The sequence below is a fragment of the Stegostoma tigrinum genome, chromosome 3, assembly GCF_030684315.1.
Source record: "Stegostoma tigrinum isolate sSteTig4 chromosome 3, sSteTig4.hap1, whole genome shotgun sequence".
Classification (NCBI taxonomy): domain Eukaryota; kingdom Metazoa; phylum Chordata; class Chondrichthyes; order Orectolobiformes; family Stegostomatidae; genus Stegostoma; species Stegostoma tigrinum.
Window position 1 is genome coordinate 93,216,845 of NC_081356.1, and position 22,982 is coordinate 93,239,826.

Here is a 22,982-nt window from a genome sequence, read left to right on the forward strand (position 1 = left end):
CTCTTTTTGACAGTCTTATCCTTAACATTTTCTTAACTTAAACTGCAACTTATTTGAATTTCATATGTTCAATAAAGCTCTTAAAAGCAAATGTAAATTAAAATATTCTATTTTTTCACTCAGTACCTAGGATTTGGTGCAACGTCTAGCCTGGGCACTGGCCGTCGAGCTGTGGCCGCAGCTGGCCTGGCTAATTCCTCAGGAGGGAATACACAAGAGGAGTCCAAAGAGAGAGACAAATTGCTTTGTAGTGTGGAGGCTAGAGACCTGGTAGAATATGGAATGATTCCAGAATTTGTAGGACGATTTCCAGTGGTTCTTGCGCTGCATAGTTTAAATGAGGACATGTTGGTTCGTATTCTGACAGAACCACAAAATGCAATCATAACGCAGTACAAGATGCTGTTTGACATGGATAAGGTATGCAAAAACTTGCTTGACATGATAAGATGTGCAGAAAACAGAAATAGAAGTGCAGTTGCAGATGATTAAATAATTGAATGGTTTAGTTCTGACTGTATAGCTCACAGTAAAAAGAAATGGAATTAATCACAATTCAATAAACCACTGTATTGCAGGGCAGACGTCTGCAGTTGATAAAAAGAAGTGTTGACATTGTTTGAAAGCAGAACTATATGCTGCCAGAATTTGGGACTCCAAATCAGAAAATGATTACAGCAGAGCGTACTATTTAGTCTATTATTCTGTGCTGGCATCCTAATGAACAATTCACCTAGTACCACTTCCCTTTTTCCTCATAGTCCTGCGATTTTTTTTCCCTTTTCAGATAATAATCCAATTTCCTCCATCCATTTTGATACGAGTAACAGCAAAATAGATTATGTTTTAAGTGGTAAAAAATTGCAGCACGCTGCTGTGCGGAGAGGCTTGAGTGTCCTTGTGCATGAATCGCTAAAAGTAGAATTGCAGGTGCAGCTGATAATTAAAAAGGCAAATGGAAATTTGTCTGTCTTTGCTAGAGGGATGGAGTTTAAAAACAGGGAGGCTATGCTGCAGCTGTATAGGATCCTGGTGAGGCCACACCTGGACTATTGTGTATAGTTTTGCTCTCCTTACTTGAGAAGAGGTACACTAGCATTGGAGGGGCTGCAGAGGAGATTCACTCGGTTGATTCCAGAGTTGAGAGGGTTGGATTATGAGGAAAGACTGAATAGACTGGGATTATATTCATTGGAATTCAGAAGAATGAGGAGAAATCTTAGAGAAACATATAAGATTATGAAAGGAATAGATAAAGTGGAGGCAGGGAGCTTGTTTCCGCTAGCAGGTGAAACTAGGACTAGAGGGCGTCTCCTCAAAATAAAGGGAAGCAGATATAGGACTGAGGTCAGGAGGAACTTCTTTGCCAAAAAGGTTGTGAATCTGTGGAATTCCCTGCCCAGTGAAGCCGTTGAAGCTACCTCGCTGAATGTTTTTAAGGCAAGGCTAGATACATTTTTGAACAGTAAAGGAATTAAGGGTTATGGTGAGTGAGCGGGTAAGTGGAGCTGAGTCTGAAAAAGATGAGCCATGACATTATTAAATGGTGGGGCAGGCGCGAGGGGCCGGATGGCCTCCTCCTGCTCCTAGTTCTTATGTTCCTTATGAAAGCCTCATTTGACTCTGCCTCCATCACACTTTCAGGCATTGTATTCCAAATTCCAACCACTGACTGCATGGAAATGTTTTTCCTCATGTCACCATTACGAGAGAGAGAGTTTGTTGAGAGGAAAACAAAAGGTGACTAACACCTCCAATCATTTGAAACAATTTAACTCCATAAATATTAAACTGTAAAAGCAGAAACCAGGTTGTTAACCTCCAGACAATAGAATGCACCTATTGATATGAGCGAGCATGGATCTTTGGAGATGCCTTAGGATATTTAGTTCCTTCAAATAAACAAAATTAAAGAAATAAAGTTGGGATTTCTCCCAGTAACATGACCAAAATTTATCCTGAGAGATATCAAGAACTGCAGGTGCTGGAATCTCTCAGACTCTACTATTTGTCCTCAACTAGGACTGCTAACACAGATTATCTGGTTGGTCTCCCATGCTAATAGTTGAAACTTGTCTGCCTTACAAAATGACAACACCAAATGTACTCCTTTTGCTGATACCTGAATATATGACATACACTATATAAAAATAGTTGTGTCCTTTCTCTCACTACAAGATGTTTAAGGTCACTCAACAGACCATTCTCTGCTGACTAACACCAGTGATTGGAATATATCAGTGAAATTGCAAGAGTATGGTTCTTTGTGTTTTTTGAATCAGCGTATTTGGGAAGTCCACAATCTGATTTTATATTGTAATGTTCTGATCTGAAGTGAATCATTTCATTACGTATCATTACATGAAATACTTATTCAAAAACATTGCTGATGGCAGACAATGGGTCATGCTTAATGAGAACATAATTACTGTGCAAATTAACTGAATAACTATATAATGAAACATAGACCATGTCAGATTTATATTATCTCTTATTATAGTTGCTGAGCAGATTCATTGCATAGAGCCTGCTGTTATTTATTTAGTTGGTAGCCCTCTAATCTTACCAAGAGTTGGACTCACTGTATTACATTTCTTTATTGCAGAAGAAAATCTTACTTGAGATTTTGAAAAAAGTCACAAATTCTGGCATATGCCTCACAATCTAGGATTTGCTTTATGAGCATCAGTTTTTATTGGCAAAATTTCTGTTATGAGTGCACCTATTTATTGGATGGGTATTTCTAAATTATGTCACAGATTGTACAATGACTTTACTACCATAATTTGCAAAACACCGCAATTCTGACACAAAGGATCCTTAGTTTTAATGGAAATTGCCAGCCACCCTGCCAGGGCTTCTGATCTCACATAAGGAATAAGCTGCACTCTCCTTCGCAAGTTTCTCAAGTAGCAGTGACATTTAGTCTATCTTCTTGACATGGATACCAGATGAGAAAGTGTTAACTCTTTAGTTCCGAAATACATTTAAGCAATTAAAAAGTATCTTCCAAAAATGAGGTACAATATGTTATTTAATGTTAACATAGATGATTTTTAAAAGTTGAACCTAAATAACATGACAGCAGTCATATAAGAATTTTCTCAGAAGTCTTCTTGGACCATTTATTTCAGTGTCACTTTTCTATTACGGAAGCAGCTTTGCATGCTATTGCGCGTAAAGCAATTGAAAGGAATACAGGGGCCAGAGGATTGAGATCAATCATGGTAAGTTTATTTTTACTGAGCTGCCTGTATTTAAGTAAGGTTTCAGTAGGATTTTGGATGTAAAATTTTAAACATTTTAGTACCTAGCTCAAAACCAGTCATGGTAGATCCATGAATAATCAGCCATAAAAAATGCAAAATGTTTTTCTTGATCTCTTTTGCAAGATATCACATCAAAACTATAACAAAGGCCCTGCTCAGAAGGATAGATGAACTATCACAATTTCATACTTTGTTTTGTTATACAAGTAGGTGATATATCAATACAAGTGGTTGCTGCTGCTGCTGTCATTGTTGTTGTTGAAGTGCTGTGGGCTAAAATGGTACTTCAATCAGAATACCTGGTATGCACATTCTGATAGAAACATAGAAAACTTATGACATGGATGGATGACATTCAACTTATTCATTTTGGCCTGAGTAATATTTGCTATGGAGAGATATGTGGTGCAATCAGATGACGAGTGTGGTGATGTTGGGATATTTTATGCTTTTCACAAGTGATGTGGCAGGATTCTTGATGGGCAGTGGCAAGTTGCTGATTGATGGGTATTAAAGTATGTTAAACACCTTGTTAACAGCCCAACTTGCCTCATTAATATTCATCTTCCCTTATATTTAGATTTTTAAGTGTATCAAAGGGTATGGGGGAGAAAATGAGAATATGGCGTTGAGAGTGAGAATCAGTTCTGATCATAATGAATAGTGGAACAGGTGTAAAAGGTCATTGGGCTCCTCCTTCTCCTAGTCCCTGTGTTACCAAACTTGCTAAACAAGCTCAACATTGGGAAAACTTATCAAGGAAACCAAAGCAAAGCCCTGATGGATTCAAGTAGCCATTTGCGCCGAACAACCTCTACGTTAGAAACAGGGCACCACATCTCAGGGTATGCCTTATGGGCACTGGTCACATGCATCCTGTGTAAATACACATTGGCATCTGACATGTGTCAGCGTCTAAGATGTCTTTATGAGCCTCATGGGTCATTTTTGAACACTTTCAGGATTACTCTGCACTTCAGTGCTTTACACTGGGCTTCACCAACAACTCTCATTGTAAAGCAGCAGAAAGGACACCTCGGGCATCTATCTGACTGATGAACTGGACCAAACTGCATCTCCAGGCTCTTTGATTGCTATCATAGCACTCATTCATTCTGAACATACCTGAAGTTGACAGTATCCAAGCCTTGCATTGCCTTTCCCAGCTGATTTATGCTTTGCCTTCTCAACCAAAGCTAGAGATTCATTTTATTGCTGTCTTACCTTGCCATTTAGTGCATAAATAAAATCAAGAAGTTTGTCATCAAGCCTCAGTTAAAATAGCCTTTGCTCAGGGAGATCTGGCACAATACATCAAGGGCGGCTTCTCATACCTGTCCAAGCCCCGCTTAGAGCAGTCTGAGCCTTGATCCTCTCCATAAAAAGAAAAGATTAAGTGAATAAGTGTTGGTCCTGTAGAACATGAGCCTGGAGAATTAGTAATGGAGGATAAAACAATGTCAGACATGTTGATTATATATTTTGCATTGATCTTCATTAGAGAAAATACAAGTGACATCCTGGAAATATCTGTAAATCAGAAATTGAAAGAGATGGAGGAACTCAAGACAATTACAATCACCGGCATAATATTACTGAGTAAATTGTTGGAACTGCAAGTTGACAAGTCCCCAGGTCCTGATGAATTTCATTCTAGGGTCTTAAGAGAAGCAATAAGTGAAACAGTTGACAAATTAGTTTTAATTTTCTAAAACACATTGGATTTTGGGACAGTTCTTTTAGATTAGCAAATTTCTCATGCAACTCATTTATTCAAAAAAGCAGGGAGACAGAAAGCAGGAAACTGCAGGCCTGATAGCTTAACATCTCTCATTGGGAAAATATTATTACGCTATAATCAAATATATTGTAAGAGGGCACTTAGATAAGTTCAAGATAATCAGGCAGAGCCAAAATGGTTTTGTCAAGGGAAAATTATATCTATTTTGTTACAATTCTTTGCAGAAGTAACTTATGCGATGTATAAAGGGGAACCGTTTGATATATTGTACTTAGATTTCCAGAAGACATATGATGTCCCATCAAATCAAAGCTCATGATGCGGGGTGCATCATATTGGCACAGATAGAAGGTTAGTTGGCTAACAGGAAGTAGACAGTAAGAATAAATGGATCTTTATCAGGTTGGGAGGATGTCCTGAGTGGTGTGCCACAAGGGTTGGTGCTGGGGCCTCAACTTTTTATAATTTATATAAATGATTTGAATGAAGAAACCAAGGGTAAGGTAAATAAATTTGCTAAAGACACAAACTTAAATAGGTAGGAAATTAAGTTATGAAAAGAACATAAGACTACAAAGAGATATTGATATGTTGAAGGAATGGTCAAAGGTCTGGTAAATGAAGTACAATGTGGGAAAGTGGATATTAGTGCATTTTGGCAGAAGGATTAAAAAATAAGCATATTATCAAAATAGCAAGAGATTACAGAGCTCTGAGATTCAGAGAAACCGGGGTGTCATGGTGCATGAATCATAGATGGTCAGTATATATGTACAGCAAGTAATCAGGAAAGCTAACAGAATGTTCTGTTTTTTTGCAAGGGGAGTTGAATGCAAGGGCAGGAAGGTTATACTTTAGTTATATAGGACAATGGTGAGACTACATCTGGAGTACTGTGTATAATGCTGGTCACCTTACTTACAAAATTTGTTCATGCATTGGAAGATGTTCAGACAAAGCTTGCTAAACTAATACCTGGATTGAGAAGCTTGTCTTCTGAGGAAAGGCAAGATGGAATAGGCCTGTAGTTGCTGGAGTTAAGAATTGTCAGAGGTGACTTAATTGAAACATGTAAGATCATGAAAGGACTTGACAGGTGGACGTGGAAAGGATATTTGCTTTTACGAGAGAATCTAGAAGTAGAGGTCATAGTTTAAAAACGAGGGGCTGTGCATTTAAGAAAGCAATGGGGATTTTTTTTTTCTCCCTGAGGGCTGTGTGTCTTTGGAACTCTCTTCCTCAAAGGCAGTGTTTGCAGAATCTTTGAAAGTGTTTCGTGCAGAGGTAGATACATTGCTGATTATGAAGGGATGACAGATTTTTGAGGGTATTCAAGAATGTAGAGTTGAGGTTAAAATCAGAGCCCAAAATAGAAATTGCTGGAAAAATTCAGCAGGTCCGGCAGCATCAATGGAGAGGAATCAGAGTTAATGTTTTGGGTCTAGTGACCCTTCCCTTGAACTGAAACTTTACTGAGCTTTTCCAGCAATGTCTATTTTTGTCTAAATTACAGCATCTACAGTTCTTTCAGTTTTTATGAGGTTAAAATTAGATCAGCCAACACATTTTTCATTGGAAGAGGAGGCTGAACTGTTTGTTGTTTGTATATTCATACGTTTGTATTATGTGAGATGAAAGTGAATGTCACCCCTGCTCCTGTTGATGCAGGTGGAGAGGTGTCCTGAGTGACTGAGTAGGCAGCACAGAGGGCATGTCGTGTTCGTGGTGGAGGTGAAGTGTAGGATGGAGTGGGTTCAGCAAGTGGGGAAGATGTTGCAGACAGTAGTGAGAGTGATTAACTGTAGTGGTATGTGAGATATTGGAGATAAGATTCTGGCACTTACACTGGCAGAGTGAAGAAGGACTTCTTCCTAGTGTGCTGGGCATTCTTTCAGGTGGCCAAGGCGTCTTTAACCCAGGTGCAACCTTGGAGCAGGCTGGCATGGTCTAGTGTCTTGGCTTCTACTGCTGAGACTAGGGCAGGAGGAGTCCTGCATCAGCATCAACCTGTCCAGCAGGATTCTAGGACCCTGCACGCAGTGTGGAGTGCTGATTTCCTCCTGTCTGCTGTGACCCGAACAAATAGCAACAGCTATACAGGACAGTTCTAGACTGACGGTGCTGGTGCAGATGATAACAGGTTTTTAAAGATAATATATTCGCAATCAATGCCAATGGACATGCAATCCTGAATCCTTTACATTTCTCAGTATTGTAACATTTTTATTTCCTTTCTCTATCTTTCCCAAATGCATTGCCTCACATTTCTCAGGATTGAATTCCATTTCACATTGTTTGCTTATCTGACCATTTGAATGATGTCTTCCTGCAGTTGACACTATAAATGACACAATGAATTTTTGTTGCCATCTACAAACTTCTTAATCGTGTCCGCTATGTCTAAATCTTAATCAAAGATATACATATTGAAAAGCAAGGGTCTGAGTAGTGAGGCCTGCAATGCCTAACCGTAAACAGCCTCCCAGTCACAAAACAACTGTCAACCATTCATCATTCATTGGTCATCCCTCACAGATGAGGATAATTGTCTTCTACGCTCAAGGTGAATGCCCAGGTGGCTGTGCGACTGATGTGGCTACCACAGGACATATTACATTTGGGACCAATGTTGGTGACAGGAAGGGATGTGTGGGGACTTGGTCTGGCAGCGCGCTGCTTTCGCTGTTTTCACCTGGCTTCTGCTTTGTCCAGATGTCAAATCTCGAGGAGCTCGATGCCTCCTCCTCCATTTTGGATGGTCTTGGGCCAGTGATTCCCAGAAGTCTGTGGGAATTCTGCACTTTGCCAGTGAGTCCTTGAAGTTATCACTGAAACACTTCCTCTGTCCAACTGGAGCTCCCCTGCTGTTCCGAAGCTGGGAGTAGAACCATTCATCATTACTTGCTGCCACTGAGTAATCGTTGGATCCATCTTATGACTCTCCATTGGATTCCAGTGGCTTTTATTTTTCTGACAAGTCTGCCATATGAGTCCCTGTCAAAAGCCTTGTTAAAGTTCACTTAGATTGCATCAAACACATTACCTTATTCAACAACATTCTCTATTACCCCCTCAACATATTCAATGAAGTTAATCAGACGTGACCTTTGCTTTACAAATCCATGAAAATCCAAGATTAATCAATACGTTTCAAAATATTTATTTATATTACCCTTCACGATTTTGCTTTATAGCTAATTTTAAGTTTATGTTGATCTTCTAAAATCAGAAAAAAATGATCAGGATATTTCTGGTCATCGTCAGAAGTACCAAAGGGTTTATTCTCTTAACCCTTCTAGCCCTTCAGTGAGAACCTCTTTGACTGTCTGTATTCATTCACTGATCCAGGATATAAAAGATTTAGCCTTTCGTTAACTGCCGATAGATTGCCTGTCCATGGTTAGATGTTTACTTCTGCTGTGTTTACCATATGATGTTGAAGATTCAGTATAAAACCATGCAGTGTAACGTAATTTTTTTTTGTTTCAAGATAATTTTGACTTCTCTATTTTTCCATTATTATCCATTATTGGTATTTTAAAATTTACAGACTTCTCCCTGTAGGGGACATTCACACCAAAGCAAGAAGCAGTGATGATGTCCCATGTACATTTTTTTATTTTCATATGATTTGGAAAAGAAAGTGGTTGAATTGACCAATGTTTGGATCTAAGTTATACCTCTTTGCAGTGTCAGGCATTTTTTTCTGTCTTTGTTTTCTGTTGTTTGTTATCAAATCACTTTCTTACATTAGAGCCATCTTTCACCATTTTAAGCTGCCTTTCTTAAAGAGGGGGACAGAGAAGTATGCTACCTCTTGTGCTTCACCATAAGTTCCCTGCCTTTAGTTTTGTTTTCAGCACTTTGGTCTTGTTTGTAGTTATAACTTCAGCTCAGAACTTAGAGAGAATGAGGGATAACTGCTAGGAAAAAATAAATTCTGCCATTTCGCTATCACCTTTATGAACCATTTTGGATTTTTCTTCATTTTACTTATCCATTTTTTATATCTTCTCCTTGGCGTTCCTAATTTTAGTTTTAAAGCCAGACAGGGCTTAATTGATACCACTTTCAATGTATCTGAATTAGCTCTTGATCATTCACTGATTGTGAATTTGCCACTGGTCAAAAGGCAAGCAGACTCTTTTTTTTTTCCAGAAGCATTTTTCTTTATTAGTTCTTCTAGTTCTTACCTGTCCAATTAAAAACAAAAGGTGTCAACTGAAGGTTTTCTAAGGTGTGTCGCCCCCATGTTGAACAATGACATGTTGTCGAGCTATGCTGGGCTTTGGGGAAGAAGTAGCATTTCTTCAGCCAACGTTCGGGCATGGAATGGCATTAAGGACAGGTAGCCTGTGTAGTTTGATTTTTGTAGCTGCAGTTATAGTAATAGTCAATCAGAGAGGTAACGCATTCATAAATGTGAGTTTGCATTTACATTGAATTGTCACTGTGTCACCCATGCGCCTTCAGAAGTTGTTCTTTTTCATTTACCACCTACAACATGCACTGTGAATGGCTATTCATGGCTAGCAGTGACCTGGTACACAATTGAACTTTAAACATGGCACCCACAGCAGATATCCCGGGATGTCCTGGTAGCGGTGAGCACCCCTGCTATTATCGAGTACATGGTCATGAAAGTGAGCATCATAGAGGCAAGGTCCACATATAATGAGGTGAGCAGCAGTGAATTTCATGCGATAACTCGCCAGAGCTCACAGAGAAAAACCCAAAATTGAAACTTAACCAATTTTTGGGAAACATCAGCTCAACAGCTGTGGAGCATCTGTGGAGGGAGAAACTGTTAACATTTCATCATTTCCTTTCATCAATATTTCGTCAGATGAAAGGACACAGTCTTGAAATACTAATTTGGTTTCTTTCTCCTGAGAATGTCAGGCAATTTAATTCTTTAAACAGTTACAAGTGTCGCTGGCAAACTGTTAGACAAAGCAGATAGGAGTCAATACGTTGCTGGTCTGGTCGACGAGATGTCAGCTAGACCAGGTAAAAGCCAATTTCTGTCCTTGAAGGACATTAGTGAACCAGAGTGTTGCAAAAATGAACTATCAATGATAGATTCATAAACACCATCGCAGTAACTAACTTGCAATTCCAGATTTTATGAATAAATGTAAATTCTACCAGCAATCATAAGTTGGAACTGAACCATTGCCCCATTAATCTGGGCTCATGGGTTACATTACCAATACACCGCCATTTCCCCAATTGCTGAGTATCTCCTCCTTTTTCTGTTATTATTTCACATTTTGAGCACCTGTAGTGTTTTGCTTTTGCACTGATAAACAATACTACTTTCATGTTAAAACGTAAGGTTCAACCCCAGAAACACTCTTACGTTGCAAACACACCTCATAAATCCCAATATGATATAACATTTTGACTGACTCCATTATTCTTCATTTCAAATACGTTATTTGAGTTTTATATTCTGTCACATTTCTACTGTTTCATTCATTTTTTCTGACCACATACCAGCAGCCAACTGAGGTAATAATTGGCCTGCTGCCTAGTCTTCACTAATGCTATTTTGAAATGGTGCAAAATATACTCCAAGAGTATGCACCAGAATGATCTTTCCAATTTTATTTCCTCTCTGTGAAGGAGGAATTGGGTTTCTTCAGTAACATCAGTACTGCTTGGCTCTAAAATCAATTTGTTACTCTCTTATTTTGTGTATTGAGCCTATTATCTCAGTAATACACAACCAGAGCACCATTTTGTAGTGAGAGCGGGGTTTTCCTTCAATACCTCTGATGTCACACTTTGTTGTCGTATTAGTGGTCTTCACAGTTTTGTGGAACAACATAACTACATTTAAGTCTGTGTGGTATTATATTTGCCCCTTGAACTCTTTAATTCACCCCTCCTCCAAAAATTGCCTTCATGTCCCATCACCAGCTGAGAGCGCAGGAAGACTGGCCTTCAAATATCACAGTGTTCACCACTGAATTGGCACGACTGGGTATCTTCAAAAATGGATTTTTGTTCCTTTTCTAGTTGTCCATATCTTTCACCAATGTGGATACAATAAACCCACACATTGCATTTCCACCTGGCCAGCTTCACAGCTGGGATAGGCAATTCCTAAACCCCTCCAATTTTTGTGTAGTTGGGCCAGCTTTTCAGGAGCTTGTGTTTCTAGTCATCAACCGTATTGGAGAGGAAACGTTTTTGCTGACTTGTGCATGCATCCATCCCTAGAATAAATGTCAAAACGGACATACCAAATCTGGAAATTTCTTGACTTATACTTCTTGCCACTAATGTAAAAATCAAACCCCACACTCCTTTTATGTCCTGAGTGAGATTAGAAACAACGTGTAAAAAAGATGGGAATAAATGATATTGTATTCCTTGTTTCACTGCATTGAAGTATTAACCATATATTGTGCTTCAATTTGGCTTTCTGTGGTTACTGCACTTCCATTGTTTCTTTTGTTCAAAGGGCATCAGTGACTAGGCAAGTATTTATTGTCCATCCCTAATTACCCTGGAGGAGGTGGAAGTAAACTGCCTTCTTGATATTCTGTAGCCTTGCATTAGATACACTCACAGTGCTATTAAGAAGTGAGTTCAAGGATTTGGACCCAAAAAGGCACAGCAATGTGATTGCGTGGCAGGATGGTGTGTGGTTTGGAGATCTTGCAGTTGGTGGCATTCCTATGTATCTTCTCGTTGGGATATGTCATACGTTTTTCAGATGCTATTGGAGGAATGAGTTATTGCCGTACATCTCATTTGATGGGACCCACAGTTGTCAGTTAGTGTTGGTGGTGAAGGAAATGATGTTGAATATGGTGGGCAGGGTGCCAGTCAAGCAGGCCGCATTGTCCTGAATGGTATCAAGTGTCAAGTATTGTTGCAGGTGCACCCATTCATGCAAGTGGAAAATATTGTATCACATTGCTGACTTAGACTTTATAGAAAGTGGACATGCACTGAGGAGTCAGGAGGTAAATTACTGAAAGCAGAATTCCTTACATCCAACCTGCCCTTGCAGCATGGTATTGAATGCCCAGTTTGTGGTACTGCTCAGAATATTGTCAGTGGGGTTTCCAGTGAAGTTAATACAACAGAAAGCCAATTTGTGATGGTTACATTCTCTTGGTATTTTTGAGAAACACTTATTGCTACTTATCAGCTCAAGCTTTGATGTTGTCCAGGTCTTGCTGCGTATGAAAGAAAGCTGTTTCAATATCTGGGGAGTTAATGCTGATGATTGTGCAGTCATTCAAAAAAAATCCAACTTTGGTCCTCATAACAGAGAGAAAGTCATTGCTAAAGTAGTTCGTACTGACGTTTATCTGCTCCAAGGTTCAAGTAAAACGACTTAACTACAAAACCTTCAAACTTAATAAAGTGTAGTTAAAGTTACATTTTTGAAGGATAATTTTGTATCCTTTTATTTCAGGAACAATTACTGATGGAACCTATGTACGAGATTCCTAACTCAGATATTGTAGGCTTTCATGTGGATAAGGATGTTGTTGAGGGTAGGAAGGGTCCCCAGTATGTTAGGTAAGTTTCTGCACTTGTATCATCTAGATTGTTGTGATTAGATAAGCAGGCAAAAGAATCATAAAGTTATGTTAATATTACACCCACAATGTAACTATTACAAATTCACTATCAAAATAGTCAGAATACTAACATCTCAGTCAATTCTGGTCTGTATTCCTTGCATATACTATGACTTATTTTGTCTTATGTATAAAATTAAAGATTACTGTGGTGTCAGCATAGATCATTGATAGCTTGGTAACAGATATTTTCTTTAACGTTACACTATTATACTGCTGGACTTCAATTTCTAATTGGCAGTGCATTCCTTATAATTTTTTTTCAATATATCTGTTCTTAATGATCCTATTTCAAAAAGGAAGTGTAAGGTGTCCTAGCTAATAATACATAACTTTATACTAATGGCACTTGTGTTTTAAGGTGCAATTTTAAAGCTTCTCCTTTCTATTGCATTGTGAACTAAATTACAATAATTGATTCTACAGAACACCAACAAACCTCGAAGACAACAATGAGTTTAGTCGCCATGATCATGGCTGGATTAAAAGAATTGATACCAACAAATGATCAGCCACATATTGAATATTGCTTGGGTACAATAAGAATACTGTTTTGGAGGATAAGCTGAAGCAAGAAAAGCTCATTGGTGATCAATAAATGTGAGTTGTTAGCACATATTAGCTGTTTTTAGTTTATTTAACCTGGGATGGGCATGAACGGTGTTGTATGTAAATTACTACAAAGCTACCTTAAATTCAACTACATAAGAAAACCCACAATCAAATACTGAAAGAATCATTTAAACTTTATTGCATGTAGCACCCAAAATAAGTCCCCTCAAGAAAGCAAGTTAAGCCTCGCAACCCAACTTAACTATTAACCAGTTAATATGGTGGAATTTAGTTAAGATTCCAACCAGCAGCATCTGTCTCTGGATGTCCAGGGTTTGATCGTTGCGCAGTGTTGCTTTATGGAGTTCTGCTGCTGAAGAATCTTTATGTTGAATTCTTATAGGATTTTATGTCTTGTTAATTTTGTGGTGTGATGTTATTTATGACACTTCTGTAGTTCCCGACCCTGTAGCTTACTTTCTTATCAGGAGTAGCTTCCTTTTCCTTGTTACATTTGGTGTTAGCTGTCTGTTCAATTCATGTGCACACAATTTTAATTGCTCATTTGTCACAAAGCAAAAAGTTATCAAGCAGCTGTTAAAATAGATTGTTTATGAAGCTTTAACTCTTAATTTTCCCAGAAATGGCTAATTGCTTTTAGTTCCTTTATAACAGTTTGTCCTTGTCCTTTAATCTCAGGAAACCTATTTATTCCAGAAACAGTTATGCTGATTCTTTCAATCCATGAATGGTATTGTACTGTAAATTTCAGAACTTAAGGGGATTGATGAATAAAAATGATAAAACTTCCTAGAAAAGAATATTTAAGCATTTTTCTTTATATCTACCAAAGGCAATGAAACAAAATTTTGTTATTTACTTTTATTAATAAATAAGCTAGTAAAATATTATTGAAGACAGATTAGTTCCAATGTTCAAGAATGCACACTTATTTTTCATGACACCACGTATGAATTATAAGTGAAATTATTTTGGCTTATTGTTGTATTTTTGGCACTATGTTTGTACAGAAGCACAGTTCTGTATTATGGGCAATCTCAAACAATATGGTGCTGTCATCCTAGCAAATAATATCTTAAAAAAATATTTACAAACATCAATTATGTCTTAAATTTTGTCATTACATATATAATTGTACTAAATGTGCAATGTCATTATGGCAAAATAAAATAAACATCTAGTTCTTTCTTGCTCAGATTGTTTTCAAAATTAGGTCCAAAGTTCCATTGCTGCAACTGTTAAGGGGCAGAATTTCTGGTTTTCAATGACCATCAATGTAGCCTTGAAAAAGTGCATGTGAATTTTTTTTTCTAATAATAATTACGAGACCTCTGCCTCACCACACACTTCATCTTTAATGGTCAAGTATACAAACAGATCAACAGTACACCAATGGGGTCACCCATCTCAGGACTCATTGCAGAAGCAGTCATGCAAAGCCTAGAACACATCACTGACCCCGGACTCAATCTAAACTGTGGATCCGTATGTAGATGACAGTTCTATCATTATTAATCGCAACAAATTAGAAGAGACCCACCACCACATCAGCAGTGTATTCACAGGGTTTAAATTCACAAAGAAAGAAGAAAACACCATCATCTTCCATTTTTGGTTGTTAAAGTAGAGCGTATGACCAACAGGGAGTTCCAAACCTCAGTACACAGAAAAGCAACCCACACTGATCAAATCCTCAACTTCCACAGCAATGACCCAAACGTCCACAAACAAAACTGCATTAGGGCACCATTTAAACAGGCCATGACTCACAGCAACACTCCAGAACTACGCAGGAAAGAGGAAGACCACCTATACAAAGTCCTCTCTATAAACAGATATCCCCGCAACTTCATTCACAGATGCTTACTAAACAGACAACAACAGGAGGATACAGCACACTTAACACACTGGCAACACTGCCCTACATCAAGAACATAGCGGACCTGACAACAAGACTCCTAAGAACACTAGGAATCATGGTGGCCCACAAGCCCAAAGCCACTCTAAAACAAACACTTACAAGGGTTAAAGACCCCATTCCAACAACATGCAGAACCAATGTGGTTTACAAAATATCATGCAATGACTGCCACAAACGTTACTTCGGACAGACAGGAAGGAAATTAGCCATTAGAATATATGAACATCAACTAGCAGCAAAACAGCACGACAAACTCGCCTTAATATCGGGGCACTCAGACAATGAAGGCCATCAGTTTAACCGGGACAAGGTAACCATAGACAAAGCCAAACATAGACACGGATGGAAATTTCCAGAGGCATGGTTCTCAACCGATATTGCAATCAGCAAACATATAGCTTTGGACCCCATCTACAAACCTATACAGATCAAAATTGGAAGTGACAGTACTCAACATAATGGACCGGACAGTATAAATTCCAAGTGAAGTAGAACAACATTGCTTTATCGAACGGTCCACTGATGAAGTCCACTGGAATGGTGATGAAACTTATGAATGAGAACAAGCCAGCTTGGCGAGGAAGTCAATAACCTCACCCACAACCTGAGCTACAGATCTTTGCCAGAACTTTAAAATTTATTATCTTTTAAAAAGTTGATATGAACAATATTCAGAGTTTAATAAGGACTGAAGAGCGCTTATGAGTTAATTGGTTGGGGTTTTGCTGGCCTTTTATTTGTTGTCACCACAAGTTTACAGGCCATAAGATATTGAAATAGGAGTAGGCTGTTTGGCCTGTTGAGCTTTCTCTTCCAATTTGAGAGGATCATGGCTGATATGACATTCCACACATTCCTGCTTTCTCCCCATAACCCTTGATTCCCTTACTGATCAATGCTCTATCTGACCCTCAAATATGCATAAGCCTTCTGCCACCACAGCTCTCTGGAACAAGCATTCCAAAGACTCACAATCCTCTGAGTGGAGAAATTCCTTCTCATCTCAGTCTTAAATTGGCACTACTGAATTCTGAGACGATGCCCCGTGGTCTTAGAGTTCTTCATGTGGAGAAATATCCTCTCAGCATTTACATTGTCAACTCCGTTAAGAATCCTATATGTTTCAATGAGATCACCTCTCATTCTTCTGAACTCCAATGATTAGAGTTACAACTTGTTTTGCCTTAGCTCATAAGACAATCCTTCCAAATTGGGGATCATCCGAGTGAACTTTCCGCGAACTACCTCCAATGAAATAATATCTTTCTTGAATAAGGGGACCAACACTGCTCACAGTACTCCAGATGTCAAATCACCAGCTCGATCACATTTATTGCTCATCTCTCTTTGCCCAGAAGCCAGCTATGAGGTAACAACATGAAGTGGCAAGAAGGCCAGACCAGGTTAGGAATGCAAATTTCCTTCCCTAAGAGATATTGGTGATCCAACTCAGTTTTTACAATTGGAGATTATGTGTTTGCCATTACCTAGTTGTTTAATTCCAGATCTTTTAAAATTTGAGTTCATATTATACCTTTGCCATTCTCCAGAACGTTAGACTGGGGTTCTAAATTACTAATCCAGAAACATTACCACTATGTCACCACCTGAATTGAATTTAATCATTTATTGTCATGTGTATTCAATGTAAAAATACAGTGAAAAGTGTGTACTTTCACTGTACATATATGGCGCCATTCACATTAATTTAGAAGAAGAAAAGAAAATAACTTAAGAGAGTCCAACTTTCCTTTCACTGCCGCAGTCCCATTCTGGGTTTTCCAGCCTTCCCTGTGCCGCTGCCAGCCACCCACTCTGGGCTGCCTCACCAATCTGCTCTCACAACCCACTCTTGATCCACTGCTGATGCGTCAGTTCACGCCCAATCTGTTGTCGCTGCAGGACACAACCTGTACATTCAGCACCCGCCAGATTGTTCGCAGTTGTGACCTGGCTCCTTCTCAACTCCTCAGATAGGTAGTTAAAAGGGGTAGGGGGTGTGGGGCTGATAGAATGACTACACCTCTCCACAAATTGGGGGTTTTTGGGGAATAACAGACAAAAAAAAAGCTCTTGGAATAGAAGAGGGAATAGGCTGTCTGATTGACACTGACTGGTGTTTGCAGATCTGAATTTTGGGGTGGAATGCAGCAAAACAATAAGGAGGTAATGTGGGCCATGTTGCTTGTGTCAGCACTGGCTCTCGACAATTTTGATATGTAGCTAATCTCCTGACTTTCACCCATAAACCCTATACATTAAACAAAAAGTTGCTGGAAATCTCAGCAGGCCAGGCAGCATCCAGGGAGAGAGAAAGTTGATGACTTTTCATTAGAACTGAACTGTGGAGGGGACAGCATTTATGCAATAATGGGGGGATGTGGCTTGTTAGAGTGCTATGTGAAAGAAGATATTGATGCTTTCAGATTAAGTATTGGAATGTGAGAATGGCAGAACAATGGTGTGTTGCCTACGTCGTATCAATGCACCCTATAACTATTTGCTGTATGATAAAGCTTTTTCTTACCTTACATCTTCTCACCTTTGCTTTTGCAAAACATCAGAGTGTCCTTTGGTTCTCAATCTATTTATGAATGGGAATGATTTAGATTAGATTAGATTACCTACAGTGTGGAAACAGGCCCTTCGGCCCAACAAGCCCACACCGCCGCTTGAAGCATCCCACCCAGACCCATCCCCCTATAACTCAGACACCCCTGAACACTACGGGCAATTTAGCATGGCCAATCCACCTAACGTGCACATCTTTGGACAGTGGGAGGAAACCGGAGCACCCGGAGGAAACCCACGCAGACACGGGGAGAACGTGCAAACTCCACACAGACAGTCACCCGGGGCTGGAATTGAACCCCAGTCACTGGCGCTGTGAGGCTGCAGTGCTAACCACTGAGCCACCGTGCCGCCCTATCTCCATATTCACTCTGCACAGAACCCTCATGATTTTGAAGCTTGTATCAAATCCCTCCTTGGCTTTCTCCTCCAAGAGAAACGTCCAAATTCTCCAATATTTCCTCATAACTGAAAGGTCTCATTGATGGAAACATTCTTATAAATCTTTTCTGTTCTCTGTCCACTGGATTTACATCCATACTACACTGTGGTACTCAGAACAAATCAGCACCTTATAAGAGGTGACATGGTGGCTCAGTGGTTAGCACTGCTATCTCCCACACCAGGGACCTGGGTTCAGTTCCACCCTTGGGTGACTGTCTGTGTGGAGTCTGCACGTTCTCCTTGTGTCTGCATGGGTTTTCTCTGGATGCTCTGGATTCCTCCTACAGTCCAAAGGTGTGCAGGTTAGGTAAATTGACCATAGTATTCAGGGGTTTGTGAATGAGGGGATGGGTCTGGTTGGGATGCTCTGAGGTTTGGTGTGGACTTTTTGGGCTGAAGGGCCTGTTTCCACACTGTACCGATTTTTCTTCTATAAATTCATCATAATCTCACCACACTTATATTCTATGTCCATGTAAATGAAGCTGAGAATATTGTATGTTTTATTAACAACTCTCTGTACTTGTCCTGCTGCCTTTATTGACTTATGTACGAGCAGCCAGCTTTCTCCTACTGCATACTCGATAGTGGTAAAGTGCTGTTCCTCAGTATTGGACTTTATCTGCCACTCCACCAAGGTGTAAATGTCCTTTTGAAATTCTCCACTGTACTCCTCACAATTTACAATCCTTCCAGTAAGAGGCACAGGTAGTGTATATGTCATCAACAGGGTGAGATGGAAGGCTGAATAAATATAAAATTATCACTGTGCCCCTTCTAATATACTAAACTTGACAGGGGTTTTAAAATCAAAACACAACACTGAGAGATTATATAATCACAAGCTCAAAGAAATAGCTTTTAAGAAGATTTTTACAAAAGAAAAGTGAACCTAATTGAGGTTTCAAGGGGGAATTTCACAGCTTAGGGCCCAGCTGTAGGCTGATCCAACATTCATGGACCAGATAAAGTTGGGAACGCTCAAGAGATCAGAATTAGAAAAATGCAGATATCTTGAATGAGTGTATGACTGGAGGAGATTCCAGAACTACAGAGGGGATTCGCTCTTAAGTTTTACCCTAACTTCACCTCATCTCAGCAGAGAGGGGGGAAGCGGATAGAAGATGGATAGCTTTACTTTTTTCACTAACTATATCTTTTTGATGACACTGAACTACCTTTTATTCAGAATCATCTGGCCATCTTACTTCTCCCATCTCTAACAGCCCCTTGAACAAGACCTCTGGAGGTACAGTTGTGAAGGCCTTCCTTCCCAACCTGCACAAGTGAAGAGGCACATAATACAGTGGCTAATCTATCTAGTGTAGTACAAGGTCAAATTCTAGTGTGTACAATTGATAAGGGCCATCAGCCACAGGAGGAATAAACAGCCGAGTTCTTTGATACATGGAGGATGGCTGGAGAACAGGTCCCTGCTGAGCTCAGTACAAATGATGAACCTTTAAACTCAAATAGTAGTGAGCTGACAGAAATGCATAGCCAAACAGGGGAATTTCTAGTGGAGGTGCCAGCAATCAAGTGTGGACCAGAGTGAAGGGTGGCTGTGCACTTGTCTCTGATGCCATGGCTCTGTCCGACAATTGCATGCCTCCATCCATGATATAGGTGACAGCCACCATGGACAGTCAGGTCTAGTGGAGCAAATAATATTTGCTGCCTACACGGGGAACTGCTATCCATTGTTTGAGCTATAGGTGAATTCATTCACTGGTGAGGCAAGCAAGATCTGAGAGACCTTGGCATTTCTCTAGATGCCCTATCCTCTCAAAGGGTGAGGGAAATATTATTGCTCATCAACAGGGAGTAGTATGTATCTGGGATTGTAATCTCAGAACACTGCAAAGGTGCCCTGTGATACCACCTCCTTTTGTCCAGGAACCCAAACACCTTCATTGATCAGAGCAAGGAAGTTACACACATGCAGTAGATCTCTCTCTCCCCGGCTCCTTAGCAGATCTAGGCCTCCAGGGCCAGATTGCCAGACAATGCCCACCAAATGAGGCAAGCTGGCAAAGCAGTCAGCAGATTTGTTCACACTCAGTTGTTGTTGCTGACGTGGCAAAGGACATGGCTTCACGAAAAGAAAGATTAAAAAATGTTAAACTCATGTTTGCTGCATGGAAGTATTCAGAAGCATCCCATTCAACCCTTCTATCCTGCTCTGTCATCTAATACTATCATAGTTGATCATCTACAGAAATGTCATTTTCGCCACACTATTTCCATAACCCCTTAATCTATGAAATTTAGAAATCTGTCAATTTCTACCTTAAATGTACTCAATGACTGATCTTCCACAACCTTCCTGTGGCATAAACTCCAACTGACAACATCTTGAGTACAAAAAAAACCCGTCTTATTTCCATGTAACTTCTCCCCTTAAATTGAAATTCAGCCCCTCTGGTTCCAGACCCCACAACTGGGGAAACATCTTAGAGACATAGATCTGTACAGCAGGAAAACAGGCCCTTCAGTTCAACTTGTTCATGCTGACCAGATCCCCTAATTTAATCCAGTCCTATTTGCCAGCACTTGGCCCATATCCTTCTAACCCTTCCTATTCATATGCCCATTCATATGCCCATTCAGATGCCTTTTAAATGTAACCGTACCAGCCTCCACCACTTTCTCTGGCAGCTCATTTCATACACGTACCACCCTCTGCGTGAAAACTTTGCCCCTTAGATTCCTTTTAAGTCATTCCCCTCTCAACTTAAACCTACGCCCTCTAGCTTCAGACTCCCCCACCTCGGGGAGAAGATTCTATCAATGCCCATCATGGTTTTATAGTCTTCTATAAGATCATCCCCCAGTCTCCTATGAATCAGGGAAAATAGCGCCAGCCTATTCAGCCTCTCCCTGTAGCTCAAGCCCTTCTACCCTGGCAACGTCCTTGTAATTCTTTCCCGAATAATTTCAAGTTTCACAACATCTTTCCTACAGCAGGGTCACCAGAATTGCACACAGTATTCCAAAAGTGGCCTAACCAATGTCCTGTTCAGCCACAACATGACCTCCCAATTCCTGTACTCCATGCTCTGGCTAATAAAAACAACCATATCAAATGCCTTCTTCAATATCCTATCTACCTGTGACTCTACTTTCAAAGGGCAATGAACCTGTACTCCAAGGTGTCTTTGGTCAGCAACACTCCCCAGAACCCCATCATTAAGTGCATAAGTCCTGTCCTGATATGCTTTTCAAAAATGCAGCATCTCACATTAATCTAAATTAAACTCCATCTGCCCCTCCTTGGCCCACCAGCCCATCTGATTAAGGCCTTGTCGTACTCTGAGGTAACCTTCTTCACTGTCTGTGGCACTAGCAATTTAGTATCATCTGCAAGCCTACTAATCATACCTCCTCTGTTCACAACCAAATCTTTTATATAAATGACAAAAAGCAGTGGATCCAGCACCGATCCTTGTGGCACACCACTGGTCACAGGCCTCAAGTCTGAAAAGCTACCCTCCACCATTACCTGTTGTCTCCTATGTTCGAGACAGTTCTGTCATTTGTGTGATCTAACCTTTCTAACCAGCCTACCATGTGGAACCTTGTCGAATGCCTTACTGAAGTCCAAATAGATCATGTCCACTGCTCTGCTTTCATCAGTCCTCTTTGGTACTTATTCAAAAAACTCAGCCAAGTTAGTGAGACATGATTTCCCATGAACAAAGCCATATTGACTATCCCTAATGAGTCCTTGCCTTTCCAAATCCTTGTAAATCATGTCCCTCTGGGTCCCCTCCAATAACTTGCTCATCACTGATGTCAGGCTCACTGGTCTATAGTTCCCCGGCTTTTCCTTACCAACTATCTTAAATAGTGGCATCGCATTCACCAGCCTCCAGATTTTTCGCACCTTACCAGTGGCTATTAATGTTACAAACCTGCATCAATCCATATATCTCTTTAAATATTTTTATAGGTTGCAATTATATCCCTTAAGACTCGAGGAAATACAGGCACATGTTTGCTCAATATTTATTACTTTAGTGTCATTGGGTAAAAATCCTGGAACCCCTCCTTAATAGCATTATGGATGTGCCTACAGCAAATGGACTGCTGCAACTCAAGAAGGCAGTTCACCACCATCTTCTTGAGGGAAATTAGTGATGGACAATAAATGCTGACCCAGCCAGACATGTCTACATCCCTGGAATGATAAAGAAACTTTCTTTATAGGACAGTTTTGCCAATCCAGAAACAAAGCTGGTGAACCTTTATTATATTTCACGTCAACAAGATTCTTTCTGAAGAAAGGAAACCAAAACTGCATAAGTTACTCTAGGTGCAGTCTGACCAAGCTTCCTTACAATTGGGGCTTCCCATGTTACTCAGCACCAAACCTCAAGGCAGAATCCATGGCTACTGGTCACACACACAATCATCCATGGACATTGGTATCTATCATTTGCCAAACCTCTGTGAACATCATGGCACTGCTCCAATTCACTTGGAGGCCACTTAGGAAGCACAGACTTGCATAGTTGGGTGCACTGGCAACAAATATTGAAAGGTTGCTGCAAGGACTGTTTGTAAACATGGACAGGCAACTAACTCATGGATTTGGGTCAGGCTGCATCTCAGGGCTGTTCCTTTGCTGTCTTAGTACCTGTGACCTAAGAATCTTCATGCATCCTTACTATACCACATCTGTTAGTACACTGAAATTTCAAACAGAGCCAAAGGCCATCAGCAGTGCTGGAATGATGTGCGCCTTTGCACTGTCACACAGACAGGCTACTTGTCACGCTTGACATGAGGGATCTGTCTGGGAAAGGATTGTCTTTAATGAGCAGCACATTGAAACATCAATCTAATACCTACAA

The 22,982-nt window shown here is 40.0% G+C and overlaps 1 protein-coding gene across 1 annotated transcript in view; it reads left to right on the forward strand.

The window, feature by feature from the left end:
• The window catches only part of LOC125451131 (ATP-dependent Clp protease ATP-binding subunit clpX-like, mitochondrial), a 59,152-nt gene extending 45,706 nt beyond the window's left edge, over positions 1-13,446 (forward strand). Inside the window, exons 9-12 of the mRNA XM_048527899.2 lie at positions 124-420; positions 3,135-3,227; positions 12,449-12,555; positions 13,044-13,446. Of these exons, the coding sequence (XP_048383856.2) occupies positions 124-420; positions 3,135-3,227; positions 12,449-12,555; positions 13,044-13,125 (579 nt within the window). The 3' untranslated portion in view covers positions 13,126-13,446. The remainder of the gene's footprint in view (positions 1-123; positions 421-3,134; positions 3,228-12,448; positions 12,556-13,043) is intronic.
• Positions 13,447-22,982: the final 9,536 nt, after the last annotated feature.